We start from the raw sequence: 20815 nt of genomic DNA, 5'->3' as shown, positions 1-20815 counted from the left end.
ACTGCCAAAAGGACGACTTTCAGCATAAGCTCATTCAAGAGGGTGACGAATAAAACTTGTGTACACTTGGTTGTTGCTAATTTGAAGACTTTGCAAAGCGTTGGTACTTGACTGCCCCACGGATCCGTGATTGTCCATGCCATAATACACTCGTCACTCAAAATTGCCTGAAACGTATTTCCTTGTAAATCATCACGACTCTCTCATTTCCATACAAATTGACTCAAAGAATGGCTATGTTGTCATCCAGTCACGTTTTGCAATAACACCGCCCTTCTAATTTCCTGCCATTTTGAGCAAGACACGTATAATCTCGATATCAGAACCCTTTGCATCATTTGTACTATAAGGTATTATACTATTATTAACACGGCATATTTGTAATAATTAGAACTAAGATTGATTTGAGTGGCCACACAGAGGCACCCAAACACAGAGCGTCGAAAATTGCGTATGACCTGAAACAAGTAAATGAAAACAAAACTAAAGAAAGTTGTTTTGCGTATAGTCAAAGGCTAACAGTGCAATACTGCATGCGTAATAAAATTATGAGCACGTATGGTTTTAGTTTGATTGGCAAACCTTAATAGTACGTTAAAGGTAGTGCTTATGAAACATCCTTGCATTCCGACGGAAGCTTTTAGCCAAATGAGCCAAAAGTGCAAAGGTATTATCCTATCAGAATATATATCTAATGGTAAAGTAAACCATGGCCATCAAAACCGCCGATGTACAAATGTGTCAGTTAATACACTTTGAAGAGTAAAGTGTAATGGGTTCACCTGCACTCCTCCAACAATTACAAATCTTCAAACATAGATAGACACGTAATCTTAATTCTTAATTTTGAAGAAGCGAAACATGAATCGTGACTTTTCTGCACTTTTTCAATCAGCGTGTCCATGCAGCGATGCAATATGGACGTGGGTGCTATATATATATACACAGAAGCACGATGCGTGATGTTATTAACACACACAAAATTAAATAAATACAAAATTAGCTCCAACAGCCTGTCTGATTAAAAAACTTTAGACTGTTTCGTATGTACTGCTTTTACAGAATAGTTCCCCGAGCGCACAAACAAATTGATGTTCATGGGACATGATCGATTGATGTGAAGCCAAAATGTCTGAAAGGTTCCGTTATTTCCTCAGGATCCATGATTGATGTTCATGGATTGACTTATTATCTTTTCGCGGTTCAGGTTTCGCAGTTAAAACTGTCCTTTTAAGTTTGGATGATCCGTGTTAGAGAGAGTTACTTACAGCGTACCTCTCATCTGTGTGCTTACTGTTAAAGTCACCTGGAAATGAGGTGGTACATTTCAAAAAGTGTTTTTCTGCATTCAGCAGCATCACACCTGGTCGGCATTGCCGGAAAAAAACGTTTTGAAACGTACAAAATCACGACTTGGTCCGTACATGTACTTTGCAATTGTGTTTACTCTACGCATTACAGGCAAAGTCTGCCTCGATTGACGTAACGAACAACGCCCTCTCGGGTCGGGGTCTACTCTTAAATTTGTAAATAACATAAGAACTGATTTTTTAATACCTTAGTTAACTGTTTATTCACATTCCACTCATCAAAACACATATATTAGTGACAAAAGCTTTATTTTGAAAAAATACCACTTCCAGGTGACTTTAAGGGCAATGGGTATAGGCTTGTGAAAAGCAATTTGACTGCAGTAAATGAATGTTGTACTGTTTTTAAAATGAGCTTTAAGAAAAAAAGCACATGGCTGAATTTTTCTTTCTTCCAGTCATCTCAAGTTGTAATCCGACAGCGCAGTGCCACAATGTTGTATTATTCAAAAGGTACTGACGGGAGCAGGCATTTAGTGGAAATAGTGCCACAAAGCCCATACAATCGACCCGAAATGTAAACGTGGTGACAATTCCACTGCGTTAACCAATTCAACCCGTTACTGCAAAACCGAACAAATAAAGATACATCTGGTATACATTTTATAGTCCGTAAAAGTACGGTTGCCAAAAATACAACAGCAAAGAATGTTTTAAAATAAAGAGTACCCTTTTTAGAAAGGGATGGCTGTAATGACTGTTGCATGTCGATTAAAAAGACTGGCAGTACAACCAATGCTTACAATGATCACAGCAACTTAAAGACATATTTCATAAAAACGCAATTACTGATCAGCATAGTCACCACAAAAACGTTAACATATTACAGTATGACGGTACCATTGCATACTGACATCGGTACCATTGCATACTGACATTCATCGATGATGAAAAGTGAATCTTGCACCTTATTCATATCTCAAAGATTGACAGGTTTTTCCTTCGTGGCCGAAAATCCCAAGGATCACACAAAATGGTTGACCCATGCCTTCCGTTCGAAATTGAGTTGCATGCTCGCATTACCTGCATCATTTCCTAAAAGACTTCAGTTGTCATACCCCAGGTAACTCCATTCCAATTTACTTTGTGAAATATTCCGTTTGTCCCTCTTTCTTAAAAGCTTCATCTCAGGAGACTTGAGGGCAAATTCAAGTCTGTTGGCTTACCACCACCTCTGAGGTTTTTGAGATTAAGTTTAATATAACGGTCGGGTTCGCATTTCACATTAACTCTTTTCTCAAGAATCACCTCGATCTAGTTGAAATATTTGAACAAGTAAACTGAGCTACCGAACTATTTGTTTGCAACAGATGGAAGGTAGAAAGGGGGCAGTTGAAGAGACGGTGAGATGTACAGAGAAGAGGGGAAGAAACTACCAAGCCCTGTAGCTTTTAGCACTCTGAAGAGTTTATACTCGTGGGATGAGGCCGACCCGACTAACACACCCTCGGTTCAGCCCATGACAATATGAAACCTAGTTAGAAGACTGTAAATTACACTGCCAAACACTTTTGATGATTATTTTCAGGTATACTTTACGTAATTTTCTGTGTGAGTGAGAAGAAGCTCGACACTTTGGGAAATAGTTAAGGTTCGGTCGATAACCACCGACTTGATGGTGGTGTGCTATTTCCGACACCCGGGAATGTTGTATTTTGGGGCTACTCGATAAAAGGGAAATTACCATACCGTTTCTGACGAACAGTTTGTGGAAGTTGTTCGATGAAAGCTTTGAAACAAGTTCAAGAGCCAAAGTATTTTTGCACCCTATTAATATAACGAGTTTAAAGGGTAGGACATTCATAAAATGATGGCAAGGGTTCGCCATACATCGCAAGTTAAGTTAAGATCAGTATCCAACAAACATCTCAAACATTTTTGGTGAAGTGGTAATATTATAAATAAACTCTTATAAACATCAGCAGTTTTATATTGGAGTTCATGTGAAAGCCATTGACTACTATACTTGGATTTGTCCTTCGTCTATTAGTGTTGAAAGTGTAAATGGACCGTAATAAACTTTCTAAAAAATGTATTGATACAGATAATTGCAGCCATATATTTATAGGTATGCAATTAATCGTGTGCTCTTGAAAAGCTCGATTGCCAGATGATTACACAAAATTACCGTCAGTGCTGTAGACATATACTTTTCGATATCATGTTGCAGTTTTTAGCGTTAATGGTTTGCTGTGACGAGGCTCACCACCTAAACGTGACAAGAAGCCCGTATTCGTGTCCGGCCATGCTGATTACCTTTCAACAAGAATTTTTTTTTCTAAATTTCTGACATGTATTTTTACTTTAAATTATTTGTTATTATAAATTGTCCTCATTTACCCGGAGTTACAGAGTTATTATGCCGTCGATTTTAATGAAAACAACTTCCACTGAATATTTTGTTGTGATCTTTTTCATTCATTACAGTACTTATAGTCATTACGTTAAACGATAGTAGTTGACCTAATCGAAAAACTAGTTTCCCTAAAAGTAACTGGATTCCCTTTTGGTTTTAAACTTTAGCTTTCTGAGTTTGCAGAAGTACTCCCGAGCAAGCAATAAAAATCGTAATTGACTCAAGCGAAAATATCATCAATCTTCGCAAACACCCATTTCCAGTTAAGTGGGTCATCTACAAACTAAAGTAACTACAAATTGCACGGTTGACCTGCATGAAGAAGTGCAGTTTACATTAAAGGAAAAGTTCTATGTTGTTACTTATGATATTTGCATACAGTCCACTTACAATTTATAGTCATTTTCTAAGCAAAGTCACATCAATTTCAATACACAGTTGATGTTTTCTCGAATCTTGTATCCATTATACTGTTTTGTTTCCGCTTAAGTGTTCCTCAAGCAATTTTAAGACTTTCTATGCGGTAGCTAATCATGCCAGACTCTCTCATACCCTTCGGATATTCGGCTAAGTAATTTGGAATTATTGAAATGTACTTTGTGTCACCGACGGTATCAAATCGACCGTTAATCAAACAAATATAAAAACGAGAATGAACCTACCTTGTGTTTTCCCTCCCATAAGGGTCAGTCATTCCTGTAACTGAAATTCGGGCATCATTGCTCTACAGAAAAGAAAATGAAACAGGTAATGAATGCAACGATTAGTTTTATTTGTGAAAGAAACACAATGGTCGATCCATGATGGTGCTGCACCTGTGATATCTAGATCAAGTTTATGCTTGATGCAACAATAAGCAGCATTGGTATTTCGGAAAAAAGTGCATCTTTAAGTTCAACACAAAAACAAGCAAGATAACAAACACAACCCCTCCCCCACAACAACAAAACATATATACAAATCATTGTGGTGTTGGTTCATAAATAAAAATAAATAGAAAATCAACCGTGATTTCATATACAAGACTTATTAGAAAGTTGATAACATTATTCTGTGAGCGAATAATTGAAATTGCACATATATTTTGCACATGGGCAATAAACACAGTCGGATCTGTCTTACAACACTGCAGTTTGTCACACAAATTGTTTGTACTGTTCCAGAAGAAAGAATCACAGTCAAGCAACACGTCCTTCGAAGAACAAGTGAATCTTGCCAAAGGATGATTTCAAACGTTGAAAAAATGAGGCCCACATGCTCATTCCTTTTGCCCTTTAACGGGAGAAACACATAGTTGCTAACTTGTGTTCATACATGAAACACTGGTTAGTTTAAAACATTTTATGTATTCGTCTAAAGGGTAATTGCCTTTAAAACAAAGCCTGTGGTCAGTCAATGTTACTTCAACTTGAACGGTATACTTTATGACTTGAGTCCTGGAACGGGGATAGTTTAACGGCGATTACTGATTCTTTCATGCATAGAGGACGTACAAGTAGCTGGGGGAAGGGGGGGGGGGGGTTACCGGTAACTGATTTTAAGGTTTGTCCTTTTTACGATATTATATAGAAAAAGTCAAACAGTGGACCTTACTCTGCTGGTTTGAAGTGCTTTTTGTGACAGCAGGTCTTTGAGTCGATATTGTTCAGATAACGAAAAGTGCATTGTACTGAAATCCTGTATGTTCTATAAAACTGCCATTCACTGTATATATAAAGCTCGTATCATTTTGGAATATTTAGTGTTTCGCTCTGTATGCTATTGCATAGCTGCATTAAGAGAAACAGTTCATTGAAAAAGAATGATTGTATTAACTTAGGTTCTATATTACAGATTGTAAAGAATAGGGGGCGAAGCAAGAGAAACCAGGAATCTATTTTAAGGGATGCCATTCTAAGGATATATTGATACTGAATTGCTGACAGTAAGACGATCCATAAAACCCTACCGATCAAACAAAACCCATTATGCGACATTAATGACACCAGATACTTTGCTTTGGTTTAAAACAAAAGGTCTGAACGGAAAATGGGTGCCTCGCAGCGAGTGGGGGGGGGGGGGGGGGGTTGGATGGGTGAGACATGTACTTTACAATTAAGGCAAACGTGTTTCTTTATGTCTTCTGAAGTCTTATAGTGTTGAAAATTTGCTTGTCAAAATCTAACATTCATGTAGGCATATGCCGCCTAGTTATTTGCAACTGTTCGCTTTGCTTCATTTTCATGAAACCCCTAGCTCAATTGACGGATCCATACAGGGGAAGGGACGTGCACCTATCTTGTTTTGTCTTTCTTGAATGTAAATTTCCCAAAGGGCGACTCCTGTTATCGCGAGGTTTCTCGGCCCATTCTCAAGCCCCGATCCGGCACGCATTGAGCCTTTCAGTTGCTCACAAGGCCATTGGATCAATACACTTGGATCTCATGCGACATTGAATGAAACGGAAGACCTTGACTCTAAATCCCAAGAATAAACACCGGCACAATTGCTTGCATTTAAATGTAATCCTCATAAAAATCAAGCCAAACCTAATAACACTCAAGATTATTGTGAAAGACTGTCTTTCATATTTAACACAGCTTTATTGCTACTTTTTACAAATTACATTTATAAAATACCGACATCGACTGCAGCCACTTAATTAGAGTGGCAAGTGAATGCGCACAACATCGTTGAGCAAGAGCTTTAATGACCGAAACAAAAGTTTCTTGAACTCCCCTTAAAGGAACACGTTGCCTTGGATCGGTCGAGTTGGTCTTTGAAAAGCGTATGTAACCGTTTGTTATAAAATGCATATGGTTAGAAAGATGTTTTAAAAGTAGAATATAATGATCCACACAAGTATCATTCGAAATTGCGTGGTTTTCCCCTTACCTCGTCGACAAACACGGTCGGCCATTTATGGGAGTCAAATTTTTGACTTCCATAAATGGCCGGCCGTGTTAGTTAGCAAAGTAAAAGGAAAACCACGCAGTTTCGAAGCAAATATGTGTGGATCATTGTATTCTACTTTTTAAACATCTTTCTAACCATGTGCATTTTACAACAAACGGTTACAGACGCTTTTCAAAGACCAACTCGACCGATCCAAGGCAACGTGTTCCTTTAAAGGATGTGAAGAGTCGGTGCCTTGATGAAAAACTGCAGAAAGGCACGCATTTGGAGAATTGATTTAGAATTACTCAGGGCACACATTTGTACGGAGGCTTAGAAACTGGATAGCAGGCATTCAGAAGTAATTCGATTTTTTCAGACTTTCGGAACTAGGGAAAAACACTTTTTTTTATACAGACAACTGTGAAGGATTAGCAAACAAGAAACATCAGACGCAGTTTTCGAGCTGAGAAGATCGAGTGCCGTCTTCGTGTCACAAGGCTCAAAGCACTGAATTGTGTTTCTAAAACCCCATGATTACATTACGGGGGAAATTTGAGCTTTTTACGTCCATCTAGATGGAAAGTGTCCGCCAGGCGTGACCCCAATTTTATTGATGGATTTTCATTTTTGCGAAAAGAGTGAAATATTGCCTAGATGCATTTTCGATCTATATCACAATGTTGGTATAGTTCAAATTGATTTCCTTGCATAAACTATTGCTCAATGTTTAACATCAGTACATAACAAATAAGATCAGAACAAAAATCCTGAAGATCACAGGTTCTAATTAAACTGAAACGGTCTGATGATGACAGCACAAAACATCATTGAAATGTTTCTGTCTGAAAGTTTCATAATTTGATAGGAAGTGAACAAAAATTAAAATACAAAAAATTTAACACTCAACTGTTAATAAAAGTTGGTATTGTTTTTAAATTAATATCGCCGAAAATCCGCAGTTATGTCCATGCAGGAAGACTAAAACAGGAATTGGGATACACAATCTGAGAAGCGTAACTAACAGTAACGTTTCTCAGATTCAAATATGAATATAAATGATTCTCAAATACGGTATTCTATCGAGTGTAGGTTTAATAAAATAGTAATATTTAATTATGCAAATCTCGACGAAAACAATACCTGTTCCAAGTCGAAACAGCTAAGTTAATTCCAGTTTGGAGTTTATCGCTCAGTGAGCGTTTTATTCTTTTTTAAAATCGATGTCATGCAAAATGTGTAATCGTTTTTTCACTCTTTTCTTGTGAACCAGATAGCCGATCGATTTAAAACTTCTACAGGTTTGTCAGTTGTATGCATAGGGTGGATGGCATAAAGTACTTTCACTGCCAACAACGTTTTTGTCAGCGAAAACCAATCCTGTAATGTTCCTTTAAAATTGTTAGCCAAAATGGACGATCGAAAGTCTTTTTCTTTATAATTATCACACAAAGAGTTTCATTATGGAATAAGTTCATGCAAACTTTTAAATTTCCATGCATTCGTTTTAAATAGTAGATACAATATTGTCCGAAGTCCTGTATTTTTGTAATTTGTGTTCATTCGTTGCAAAAATTATGTTTTTCTTTGACTGTCACGGTTTTAAAATGAGCGATAAAAACACTGGATTAATATTATAAATTAGATCAAACAGTTATATCCGAAAACTAATTATTAGCTGGACATTCTTATATCAAACTACAGTCCATATTTAGTTCAATCTTCCCATAAGAAAAGCAGATAGTTTTGCATTAAAGCAGGGATGTGTATCTTTCGAACAGCTTCCTCACAATGTTTGGTATCAATCAATCCTCGAATCACCTTACGCGTTATCTGTCTCAGAGAGCGTGGGTTATTGGAGGCGTACAATAGTTGCGAACGAAGCGGCTCCTCAACTGTAATGAACACTGGGTCTTTTACGTCAGATATGTTGATCTGATCGGCACTTTCTTGAATGACACTTGCCGTTTTTGGTAACCCAATCAGAAGAGGGAGAGTCTTCAGTACACTACGAAAGTCTTCCTTCTCGGTTGTAATGGTAAAGCGCCCTCCATTGTTGACGAACACGAGTATTCCCTGCCGACACTCCCGATCGTATCGTTCACAGTCAGCTGCCTCATCTGTCGTCCACTGCACATACTGGTAGTGTAAGAAGAGGCAGTGAAGAGGCGTGTCATTAGTGATGTTGAGGGCATCCATGTCTGCACCATGCTTTATCAGAAAAGTAAGGATGGCTGGGTCTCTGCCGGCAGAGCAAGCACGATGGAAGGGTTCAAATAGCCGATCATTCTTTGCATGGATGTTGCCGCCATAATCTAACAAGAGCTGGATGATGTCCACGCTACCGTGAGCAGCCGAGTGATGAAGTGGGGTGTTCCCCTGTTGGTCACGGCAGTTAGCATCGGCCGAGTTTGAAAGCAGACATTTTGCAACGTCAATTTCGTTTCCAATAATGGCTAGCTGCAGAGCATTGCGTCTATTCCTACCTGTTCGTGGACTGGTCCATGCATTGATATCACAACCTAATTCCAGCAGAATCTGAACAAAGTTGAGATTCCCCTCCTCCACAGCAGAATGCAATACTGTAAACCCTTTCGGTGTTGTTACCTCAGGATCGGCACCGTATTTCAACAAAACCTCCACACATTTCGGAAACTCAGATGGAACCCTATGAAGTTCACTGCCTATATGTTTGTGGTAGAAGTTAGGATCGGCGCCATTTTGAAGTAACACTTCTGCACATGTGTGGTTGCCTTCCTGTAAAGCATGAGAAAGCGGTGTATATCCAACAGCATCTTGCTTTTGGGTGTCTGCCTTGCATTCTGGTCGCAGCAATTGTTGTAGAATTTCTACTTGGTCATGTTTAGCTGCCAGATGAATTGGTGTATAACCACAGTAATCTTGCACATTAACATCGACGTGATGTTTAACGAAACATTCGACATAGTCTTGGCGACGCTTATGTACAGCGTGGTGCAATGCAGTTAGCAGCAAAGGGCCAATCTGCTCACTAGGATTTGTACAAGATTCAAGAATTTTATCCAACTGAAGTGAGCTACCGTCAGTATTTATCAGCTCCACCAGTTCGTCAGCAGTAGTTGAACAAAGTTCCATTTTTCTGACGATTGTTCAACACGATACTTGAACTATCACGAACGTAAAAAGTATACGGCATCTTTTGTATGGAACGCTGCATGCGTGACCTAAATCAAAATAGCATTCACAGTAGCGGCTCGTGTTCATCGATATTGCAACCGTCATATGAATGCAGCCTCAGCTTATAATTTGCGTTACATTATCCGCACACCATACCATCGTCAGAGGGCACATTCCTTGAAGGCTTTGCATGGAATTCCTTATAGAGTGTTTACCGGTTACTTTGCAATAAATACATACACACACATACAAGCGTACTGTAGTGTATTGAACAACCAATCATCTTATTCGGCATTATGGGGTAGACACATATAGTTTTATCATAATATCATACAAAATTATACTCAACTCAAAAATAATGTTCTTGTATGGCCTATGAAGGTACTCTCGTCATAAGAGTTACTTAGAGCTTTTTAATGAGAAGGTTTACCCACAGATACCCATAAGCTTTTTGTCAATGAACCCTTCTTCCACCGTTGCCGTGTTTTAAAGAATTGTAATAAATATCAACTAAACTTAACAAATTCAAGTGCACTTGAAAAACATGTTTTGTTCAATAAAACAAAGAAACCTCGGACGACCCTTAAAAACCAGCATGCTTGATATAGGAACTTAACGCTTATTCTTTCCTCAATATCGCAATGCCTTCTAGAGTCAAATTCGCAATCAAGAAATACTGAATTTTACACAACTATTATAAGGCTAGACAAAGCAATATTACCTCATAATCACAGCACAAATGTTTAGTAAATTAAAAACAAAATTTAATATTTGTGTGTGTGAAAATATTCTTTTACCAAATAATTAAAGTACTGAAATTTTCGTTTAAAACTTGTCTGTCCATATCTGGGTGTGTTTTTGTTTAGGGAGGGGGAGGGGGCAGTTCTAGACTTATATTTATAAAGTTAACACAAAGTACATAGTGACACAAAATGCTGCTATTCTGCTTTGGATAAATAATGGATAAGTATCGCAGACAGTAACGTTTTGTGTGATCAATCATACAAATTAATCAACAAGTCTCTGATAAAAAAAACAAAAAAAACATGTGTTAATTTCAGCACTTAAACACGTTACCCTTAGGTTTATAATAACCAAAATTAAGGTTTTAGGACAGTTATTCAAAAGAAATGTTTTTTTTGAGTGAAACATTTCACTAAAAGAATGGGTTTAGCATGAACTTCATCCGTGCTCAGTAAACTTACAAAAAACAACATAAACAAAAAGTTTTGTATCATGCCACTCATCCACTATTGCTTCAACTGATTATATTTTATTACCGCGGTTACCGTTGAGGGCGCTTGTTACAGTTAGTTTGGGTCATTCTTTCATGATAATTTAATAACGTCGGTTCTGAGGGTTTTTAATCAACTTTCTTAGCTCATTGTTTTTATACCAGATTGACAGTTGCCTTGCCCGACACGCCGATCAAATCCACAGAGGAGAAGGACACAATGATGTCCTTCTTTCCTGGTGGCTTCTTAGCGATAACTCGCACAGTGTATATCACTGTTTCTTTGGGCTTGATGTTTCTGAGAAAAAAATAATAACAACGACATGCAGTTACAGAAATTGCAATAAAACAGCTTAAATAACCCAATTATTTCAATTAATAATTAAATATTATTATTAAATATAACTTTTGATACTATTATTGGAGGTCTGTAAATAATCTGAAAATATGAAAAGTTCAGAAGTGTACACATATCAAAATTACATTAAAATGGTGAACAAGTGCATTATAAACAAGTAAAAATACCATTTCTGTTGAAAACATTCCGCTCAGGTAGCTGTTTAAACCTTTGACTATCTGTATGAAGGTTTTTATGCTTCATTTTTTAGTGTAAGTTAGTGGTAAGGCCTTACCTGAATGTTTCTTTCTTGTGAATCAGCACAGCTGGACCCTCAGTATGGAAGAAACAATCCTGAAGCATTATGTCAAGCGGGTTGGTGAATGTCACCGTTGCGCTGAAAAACTGCCCAACCGGAGCAGATGTTGGCACCTGTCATGAACCAAAAGTCACAATGAGATTTTAAAATAACGTTTTACTGAGAAATGTTAAAGAAACGTGTGGTACAATCATGATTGTGATACACATCTTAAGTTTATGCGAAAGAGGTACTCAGCTCTACTTAAATTGTGATGAAAAAGGCACACTTCTAAAAATGATTACGGTCATGAAAATAATTATGGCATTATATGAAACTTAAAGTGAAAGGGACGAATGGCAGTGAAATGAAAGTACCTGGACTACCAGATCAGGCTTGATCAGGCGGTAGTTGATTCCTTCTGTCACAGTGTTGTTGGTTTCTGATTCATACATGCTAACGTAAAATCTCATATTGGCTTGATCAACTAGGAGTGGAAGGTAGTCTGCTGCCTTGATTTGCCATTCCAAAACTGAAAAAGTGGTACAATTTTAACACATTTGAAGTATAATGATTAGGGAATTAACAACGACAAAATGCCTAGGGAATGAGTATATAGCTCAGTTGGTGGAGCGCCGACACATTAACCCAGAGGTTGTCGGTTCAACTCCCGATCAAGCTAAAATAAAAATTGCTTTGTGAGGCCCAAATCATTTTAAATTTACCCAGTCAGTTTCCCTTGTGAATTATTATTTGATACATTTGAAGTACAACACCATCTATTGTTGATTTTGATTTTAAAATAATTGAACATCAAAACTTAAACACAAACCTTCCTCTTTTGCTTTGATCTCAACGGTATCCGTTGTTTGGAAGATGGTCTTTGCTTTCACTCCTGTGTAGTACACAGAATTACAAGTGACAGACACATGTGCATTGCGTGTTGTCCCAACAGGGCATGTTTTGCTGAGCTTTGCTTTGACTATCATGTCATCACCAATCAGGGTCTTTGGAGGTAGGACGAGTTCTATGGCTGTATCGTTGACCACGTCTGGCAGCAGCTTTTTCAGACCATCCACGTACTTATCGGCAGCGAATAGGCTAAGATACTCGTACACGCTACCTAGTATATTAAAGAGACAATCTTATGATCGGTTCATTGTCTGAACAGTTTCGGTACAGATTTGTATAATTACTATACCAACGAGCGGACAACATAATTTTCCTTCACAGTGCCCGTTTGTCCATGTTTGTGTTAGAAAAGCAAGAGAACAAGTCTATACATGTAATACACACCTTCTTTCTGCTTGTACTGATTTGTGATATCTTCCATTTCGGACTTTCCTACAGCTTTAGTCACAACACGAGTTCCAACAGCTTTTGTGTCAATTTGAATTAACTTCGGTGCCTAATAAAGAAACACAAACAAAGTTGTAAATTCATTTAACTTCGAAAATAGCAATGAAAGGGAAGTTTTTATACAAACAAAACCAATTATATTTCTGAAATTCAGCGTCTTTTAGTTTGATCTATATCTGTAATGGTATATAGTGAAAGCACAATTGATTTGCTTTAAAGTTTTTAGCTGCGGTATCAATAACAAATGGATTGATATAAAATCACCTCTGCAAGATCTGCACTCAGCTTCCAAGACACTTTGCAAGCATTCACCTCTGCAAAGACAAACTTGGTGTCATAGTTGAGATACACGTGACCGTTCTTGATGGCCGTTAGGGAAGAAGGACCAGTCCGGAACACATCTACAGTAAGTTGATTGAAATTTCACAAATCGAGTCATCAGCTTGATATAATTGTGTTACGTTTCTGAAATTTTGCCATATATTGAAATCTTCTATAACAATGAGTAGTTTTGTGTTAAAATAATACATACGTTCCAATATTGCTTAAATAAAACCAGCATTGTGACTAGATTGTTTTTAACTGACAGACATACTACCAACTTACAGTCACTTAATTCTTGCGGGGTAGAATCAACTGCTTGCCATCCCCCATACCCCTTAGGCAGGTCAGGACGAGCCATCCAAGCATCATTCCACACATGAAAGTTCCTAAACAATGTTCAGAGGACAAATACAGCAAAGGCACATTTGAATACTATGTTCCAGTCGTAAAAAACCGTGAAAGTTATATATTCCTATATTTTCATGTCTACTTTATACACTATTTTAAACACAAAAATACATCAAATACACCGTTTGTAAGAAGCGTTCAAGCATATTATGGACAAATGAATTTGGTTTTCTTTCGTTTGTTATTTCTTCCTTTTAAGTACTTTGTTTCAGAAGTCATCCTCAATGCTAAACACCTACCACACACTATCATCATTGTCCAGTGGGTTTCCATCAGCATCAAAGTGGTAATCTAAAAGGCAGTTGGCATCTGCATCATGTGCTGAATTGAAATTAGTGATGGTGCGACCTGGGATGCCAATTGTGCGCAGAGCTGTTCGATAAAAAGGATGACAATTTTTAAGAATTAAGTAACACCAATTCATTGGTAAATCATTCCATTGATTATTTCCACCTAGTATATAGAAGAGTTTGCGGTAAACACCATACCGCAAACTCTTCTATTATCTTATTTCCACCATGCAAAGTTTCAAATCCTATTACCACCTAACAATGCGACGGTCCACCCCTGACTAGTGCATAATTGTCATTGGTTACTGCAGTACGCTGGGAAAACGAGTATCTCTGACATTGCAATGCTTAGTGATCTCATACTTTGTTTAAAGCTAACACTTATTAACATTACCAGACGTTGTATAGTTTGGCAAAATGTTTTCTGTAGTTCATATGTTTTTGCACTGTGGAACAGCAATATTTTTGTGTACACGAGCCTGCATGAAAGGCATTCTGTCTAAACGGTCATATAAGAACACGTCAATTGGGCATAGAACTTTAATTACCTAAAATGTGTTATCGGTCTGTTGGCTCCCGTACCGGTAGTCCATTAGAGGGTTTTAATAACAACTGCTCAGTTTTAAACGTCCTCCCATTTCAATAACCCAACCTTTTACATTACGATAAGTATTGTACTGTTATTACCTGTGGAGAGCAGGCCTCCAAAGACCCAACATTGGCCATAACACACCGGTTGTCCTGTTCGTATGAACTCCTCAAAGATGGATGCACTTCCGGACCAGGCAGTAGGCTCCGTTCCACCCTCGTAGTTACCGCTCCAGTTACCAACAAGAATTCCATTGTCATCCGGTGCATTTACCTGTGATATTGATAATTGAGTAAATTGAGTAAATTGAGTAAATACCATGTACATTGAATTGTTCAATGTTTATACGTGTAATGCAGCCATGTTTTTTGGTCGTTTGGAAAAAGTAGGCATGATTTATCAAGAAAAAGAGCTGACATACATACACATGGTCTAATAAAAATAATAATAATAATAATAATAATAAGACTTGTAATGCGCACATATCCACCCTGCTGGGTGTTCAAGGCGCAGACTCTAATTCTCAGACTTTAAAGCTATTTAATCATTTTTCAAAGTTTTCCGAGGGCACCATTATAGACTACCAGCGAAGGTTGCTTAAAGTCACACATCTGAGTGACGTAGGCGTGTCAGCATTTTAATTGCCTATGTGGTCGACCAGTTAGGAAACATTAAGAACACCGCTGGGCATGAATATTGATATATCGGATCTATGACCACCAAGGATATCTATCATGTAGAGAAGTTGTAACCCACGCTGGTTCATGTGCATTCCGCATTATCGTTAACATATCAATTGAATGTATGGTTAATAAACTGACCCAGACATTGCTCAACTCGATTGTATGGAGATACATGTATATTCATTTTGAGTTCAATATGCTGCTAGTATTGGAACCAACTGGGCCCAATTTAATAAAAGCCTGTAATCATGAACACTTGCTAAGCCCTTTGCTTAGCACAAACAGGTAACCATTGAGCCACAAATAACATTAAGTATACGTTGTTGTAACTGGTGCCCCATAAAATGTTTGCTTGGCAAAGCAATTTGTCGAGCAGAATTTGTTCATTTATACAGATAGATGAAATTGAGCCCTGATACGAGATATTTATTTATTTATTTTAATTCTTCGGACAAAAAAAAAGCAAAACAATAAAACAAGCACAGGCCAGGGAAGGGCAAAAGGCCAAAAACTGTCATCAAAAAGATGTGCCCTCCTAGACCTGGCTCATAAGTTAAGAAGCAAATGATATACGTTTAGGTTTCTCCTTAGGTCAACTCCCTTTGCTCTATCCACTACCAGTACGATTATGTTGCCCACCACTATCCGAAATGTTACAAGTTTAATGCCAATGTAGCCAATTAAATTACATACCAAAGCAGAGAGAAGTCGAGATATCTCGATTGGGCTGGAGTAGGCAGAAGGTCTCTTGTTGGCAGCTTCCATTAAAGTAACCACACACTCCAAAATTCCTACCTCAAACTGGAAGGTGAAAAATACAGCAGTATAATCGTTAGGTGATTATTATTTATTTATTTTTTTTCGGGGGGGGGGTGTATTTAACTTACATTTGTTGATCATCTAATAGTTCCACACTTGCTTTGCAAAGAGGTGCATAACACCAAACACAAGAACAACGTTATTGTCATTCATTTTTCAAAGCTTCAGAGATAAATACAAGTATTTTGTTTTAAAAGGTAATAATGCAATCATTTATAACGTTTGTACCTGTCCGAAGTACCAAGGGGCGTGTCCAACTTGGTTGCCAGCGCCGTAGAAGTACATTCCCATATCATTCAACACGTATTCTTTCCTTTGGATTTCATTGTGCATAAACACATCGTCAGCTGTTAATAAATAAGTAACAGAAATAAAGTCCGAGTATAGAAAAAACCTATAATTTAAAACACCTAAAACTTTGCCGTTTTGTGAAGATTGAATACATCTGCTATTGGACTCCACTGGGTCTTAAATAATTTGACATTTCTAAATCAAGACTTACCCGACCACTAAAAACCCTTTAAAACAAATCTTAAACATTTTTCCTTCAACATTAATACTATTTCGTTTATTCATACGACTGCTGTATTGCCTTAGTGGTTCCATCAGATACTTGCCTCTCATACATCTACTAGCTATAGATTTGGTTTGAACTTGCAACCGTAAGTCAACTTAATCTGAGAAAGTTGAGTGCATGGGGAATGCAATTATTACCTGGTTTCAATAGCAATGCCAGCTGAGGTATATATATCCTATCGTGGACTGTCAATGAGGCAAAACTTGGCAATCGGTAATGAAATCAAGGTTGTTCATGGCCAAGTTCGAATGAGTAGACTGTAAGTTGAAATTCATTTATCCACATCCGAGGTTGTGATAAATTATTGACGGTCAAGTAAAACTTATTATTCATCTTATCTGTTCGTTTTAAGTTTGTTATTAAAGTAATTGCTATTTTCTCTATTATTGTATTTTACAGACTGCCCCGATTATAAAGTGGTAGCCTTTAAGGTTTTGTCAACATTAAATTTTAGGTTTACATCAATGAGAAAATTGTTTTGTTATAGATTCGAAATAAATAGAATCAGACCTGCGCAAGGAAATTGTAGGCTTCTTGGCATTTCCTTTCTACATAAATTTGATTATTTGTTGCATTGAATAACACAATCCAAACTATTTGCAGAACCATTATAGTCTATACAATTGTTGAACTTTGAACGTCCGTACTGAAAACAGGAAGTCAGTTGGCTTTACCTTCACACCATGGGTTGAACAGCAAGTACACGTGACCTTCCATGATAAAACGGTAATCATTTTTGCCATCAACCTTCGTAGTGACATCAATCTGGTATCGTCCAACCAGGCCGTCAGCTGGACTCAAGATCTGGACAGTGACCTTATTCTCTTTCATGTTGACAAACTTAGCAGCCCAGGTACCGAGGTTATCAATAGCTACACTGCTCGAACGGATGGGAATTACAACGTGTGCGTTATGAGAATCCAAGGCTTCGGTTCCTGTGGATTTAAATCGTGAATAACAAAATATAATAAAAAAAAATATAAGAAAGATAATTTCCGGTTTTTTTTACTGGCTCGTTAAATAATTTGGTATGAACTTATCCGAAAGATTTAGTTCAGCGAACCACTGAATCACACGTTTTTTTAATAAGATTAAGGCTCCGAAACCAAGAAATGCAACAAAAATACAATTTGGCACATCAGCAAAATGTATAAAACACATTTAAATTGTCTCAACGTGTAGCTCGGCTTACTTTCTCTATATATTGTTTAACTTACCCCACCAGAGCTCGAGCGTTATCTGATGTTTGGCTGCTTCATCATACACCTGAGCCAGAGTAATCTCTATGTCAAAACTCTGTCCACGTCTGAGAACCAAACCCGTATTTTCATAATTCTCGGTACGATGAGACTGTCGATTCTTGGCTAATAGTAGGTCGACTTTCTCCACTTTCAGCTGGCCATCTAAAGTACAAATATTTAATCAACAAATGTTATCTGCTTAGATGTAAATGATAAAGTATTCACAACTTCGTTTAACTAATTTTGCGGGAGAAACATTTATTGGGAGAAAGTACAGCAGTTTAAGTTGCATATTATACAATGGTGTTTGCCAATATTTGAGCCTGTCAGAAGTTTCATAATAGCCAAATTCAATTCCCACCAGGGTCACCTATTACCAATTAACAACAAAAAGTATTGAACAGGTTCACCTTCGTATGAACCCAAGATTTGTTTGCAATTCTTTTATACCAAGGACAGCTATACGACCAATACATCATAGAATGAAGTATTTAGTTATCAAGCAGACGGATAATGTGAGCATGGTTTCAAATAATATACCAGAGGGTGATGGTTCTTCTATTTCAGTCTTTGGCAGTTTGGAAGTTCCAACTCTTCCTCTGAATGCCATCAGTCTCTTGTGTGCTCTTCTCCAATTATTATCCATGTTATTCCTAGATTAATGTCGCTATCTGTAGAGATGGACAAAAGGCATGTATGAACTTAAACATAACATTAAAACACTGAACCTGAACCTGAACTTCGATTGTGGGTCTGGAGGTCTAACAAAGTTAATAGCATGCACAGCTGGTACAAGACTGTCATGAATGTTGTATGGGTCTATCAGCAAGTTCTCATGATAAAAGCTCATCGTTTCCAGAAATTGTTAAAGGTCCCCAATATGAAACTACATGGAACATGGGTGTGGCAGGGTTGTACTGGTAGTGCCTCACTCAGTTTGAATAAATAACATACCAAAACAATTATCGGCTAGCATTCGTTACTTCGGAAATCGACTGAACTAAATGAACAAGGGATCGCGTTTCGAGAACTTTATCAAAATGCAGGCCTAATAATGTAAATAATTTATGCAAAGTTTGCAAGGTCAATTCCCTTTGCCCCGCCCATCAGTAGTACCGTATGCATTATTAAGGAATAAGGAATGGTACGAGTTTAATAACATACTGTAGGCCTATAAGTTCTAACAGACATTTTACAATGGATTTACTCTTGTAATGGAAATTGTATTATACGCATTAAATGGTATTTTAGCTAGCTGAATCTTATTTTGGTAAGCAAAATGTTGATGTGCTTATCAACTTGTTGTCCTTAAGCAGCCTGTTTGAAATTTGGCCAGAGGTCCTCCTCTCTATACCGATCACTTTTCATGCAGGCAATATGGGTGCATTTAGCCAGAAAACATTAAGAATTAAGAGATAATTGATTGATTATGAGCTTGATAAGTTATGATGCTCCATTAAAAAGTAAAGATAGCAACGTTACATTACCCTATTTTGGGGGTTAACATCTTTTAAAAATAATTTGCAACCATGGAGGTACTCCAAAGTGCAACGTGCAACTTACCATGTACAGCAAACCAACCGGAAATACGCCTGTCTTTCTGCACTATGCCTGCACTCCTTGTGAATGTAGAGTTGTTGTACCGGTTGCGATGTAGTTGAATGAACGACGAGGGCAAGGCAGATTAATAATTCACGCGAAGCATTCACAATGGTACTAAAACTGCAGTAAATCTGAATGTTTTCTGGAGCATGCAACAGAGCAACGTTCAACAGGGTCCTCATTACATACACGAATGCCTCACAAAAGATATACAGCCCGATAGCTTTGAAACTCTGGTTACATTGAGTGAAGGTCTATATAGCCATCAAGGAAACACATTTATGGACTGATAGCATTGCCTGCCATGAGGGAAAATACAGAAGCAAACATTCTTGTGATCAATGTTACATACTGATTCAAGGTTGACTCGCACATCCCATGGGTGTGAAAAGCGCTATATAAAAACGGGTTATTATTATTATTATTATTATATACATTTAATTACCCTGTGTGCCATTACTATTTTAATCAGGAGTAGTTTAACAACAGCACGATACTATTTTGGTTTTCCATTTTTCTAAATATTTCTAAAGTGTTTACCATATTAGTATTAAAGTTGTGTACTGCATGGATCAGGGGTTGTACATAAATCGGTCAAGGATGAACTAGTGAAGCAACACAAACAGCTGGCTTAAGTTGCTCTTTGACTCTTATGGTTGAAAAGCCTGAGCCAACATTCCGAGAGTACATGGAACTATCAAGATTTCTTCTCTGGATTACTTAGGGATCAATTACAAAATTTGCTAACTATAGTAGCATGAAACGAACCTTAAAAAATATATACATATAGATTAAAGAAAATACTTCGTCAACAAGAAAGCAAACGTCATCGCCAAAGAAGAGGTCACCGCTTTGGTAAAATTGATCTAAATGTTATTATCATTCCTGCTAAGCATATTGTGATATCACAATACAAATCACTATGGTGATTATTGGTAACTCGTCTTCTGATGAATGTTATGCTTTGTCTCCTTTAATCTGATGGACACCTTCGTAGCGACTTTGTTTTTTTTTTGCTAGGCGGAAAGAAGAGAGTGTCGCACACCCCCACCCCACAAAAGTGTTCCTTAAAAGGTCAACAAGAAAGCAAACGCCACCGCCAGGGGCGTCAATCCGTCTTGAAAGATGGGGGGGGGGGGCACACATAATATTTACGGCGTGGGGTCCAAGGCCCGCTATAGGGCCCCCGGAAATTTGTTTAGGCCGTAGATGCTCTCTGGTGCAATATAGGGAGTCTGAGGGAGTGATGTGCCGCCCTCTCAGATGTTGGAATTTAATGCCTACTTCAAGCTATGATG

The 20815-nt window shown here is 37.7% G+C and overlaps 2 protein-coding genes across 2 annotated transcripts; both read right to left on the bottom strand.

The window, feature by feature from the left end:
- Positions 1 to 6767: 6767 nt before the first annotated feature.
- Positions 6768 to 9984, bottom strand: LOC117293575 (serine/threonine-protein phosphatase 6 regulatory ankyrin repeat subunit B-like). The gene has a single exon (XM_033775934.1). The coding sequence runs from the start codon at positions 9712 to 9714 to the stop codon at positions 8317 to 8319; it is 1398 nt and encodes a 465-aa protein (XP_033631825.1). The 5' UTR covers positions 9715 to 9984; the 3' UTR covers positions 6768 to 8316.
- Positions 9985 to 10016: 32 nt separating this feature from the next.
- On the bottom strand, positions 10017 to 19822 carry LOC117293574 (protein-glutamine gamma-glutamyltransferase K-like). The gene is made up of 15 exons (XM_033775933.1): positions 19479 to 19822; positions 18456 to 18586; positions 17892 to 18077; positions 17349 to 17609; positions 16326 to 16444; positions 15972 to 16079; positions 14694 to 14868; positions 13956 to 14088; positions 13591 to 13694; positions 13249 to 13385; positions 12922 to 13033; positions 12458 to 12748; positions 12003 to 12157; positions 11623 to 11759; positions 10017 to 11288 (listed from the first exon to the last, which is right to left on the bottom strand). Exons 2-15 carry the CDS (start codon positions 18559 to 18561, stop codon positions 11147 to 11149), a joined length of 2166 nt encoding a protein of 721 aa, XP_033631824.1. The 5' UTR covers positions 18562 to 18586; positions 19479 to 19822; the 3' UTR covers positions 10017 to 11146.
- Positions 19823 to 20815: the final 993 nt, after the last annotated feature.

This window comes from Asterias rubens, chromosome 8, assembly GCF_902459465.1.
Source record: "Asterias rubens chromosome 8, eAstRub1.3, whole genome shotgun sequence".
Classification (NCBI taxonomy): Eukaryota; Metazoa; Echinodermata; class Asteroidea; order Forcipulatida; family Asteriidae; genus Asterias; species Asterias rubens.
The sequence above is the reverse complement of the archived record's forward strand: the minus strand, read 5'-3'. Positions and strand labels throughout refer to the sequence as shown.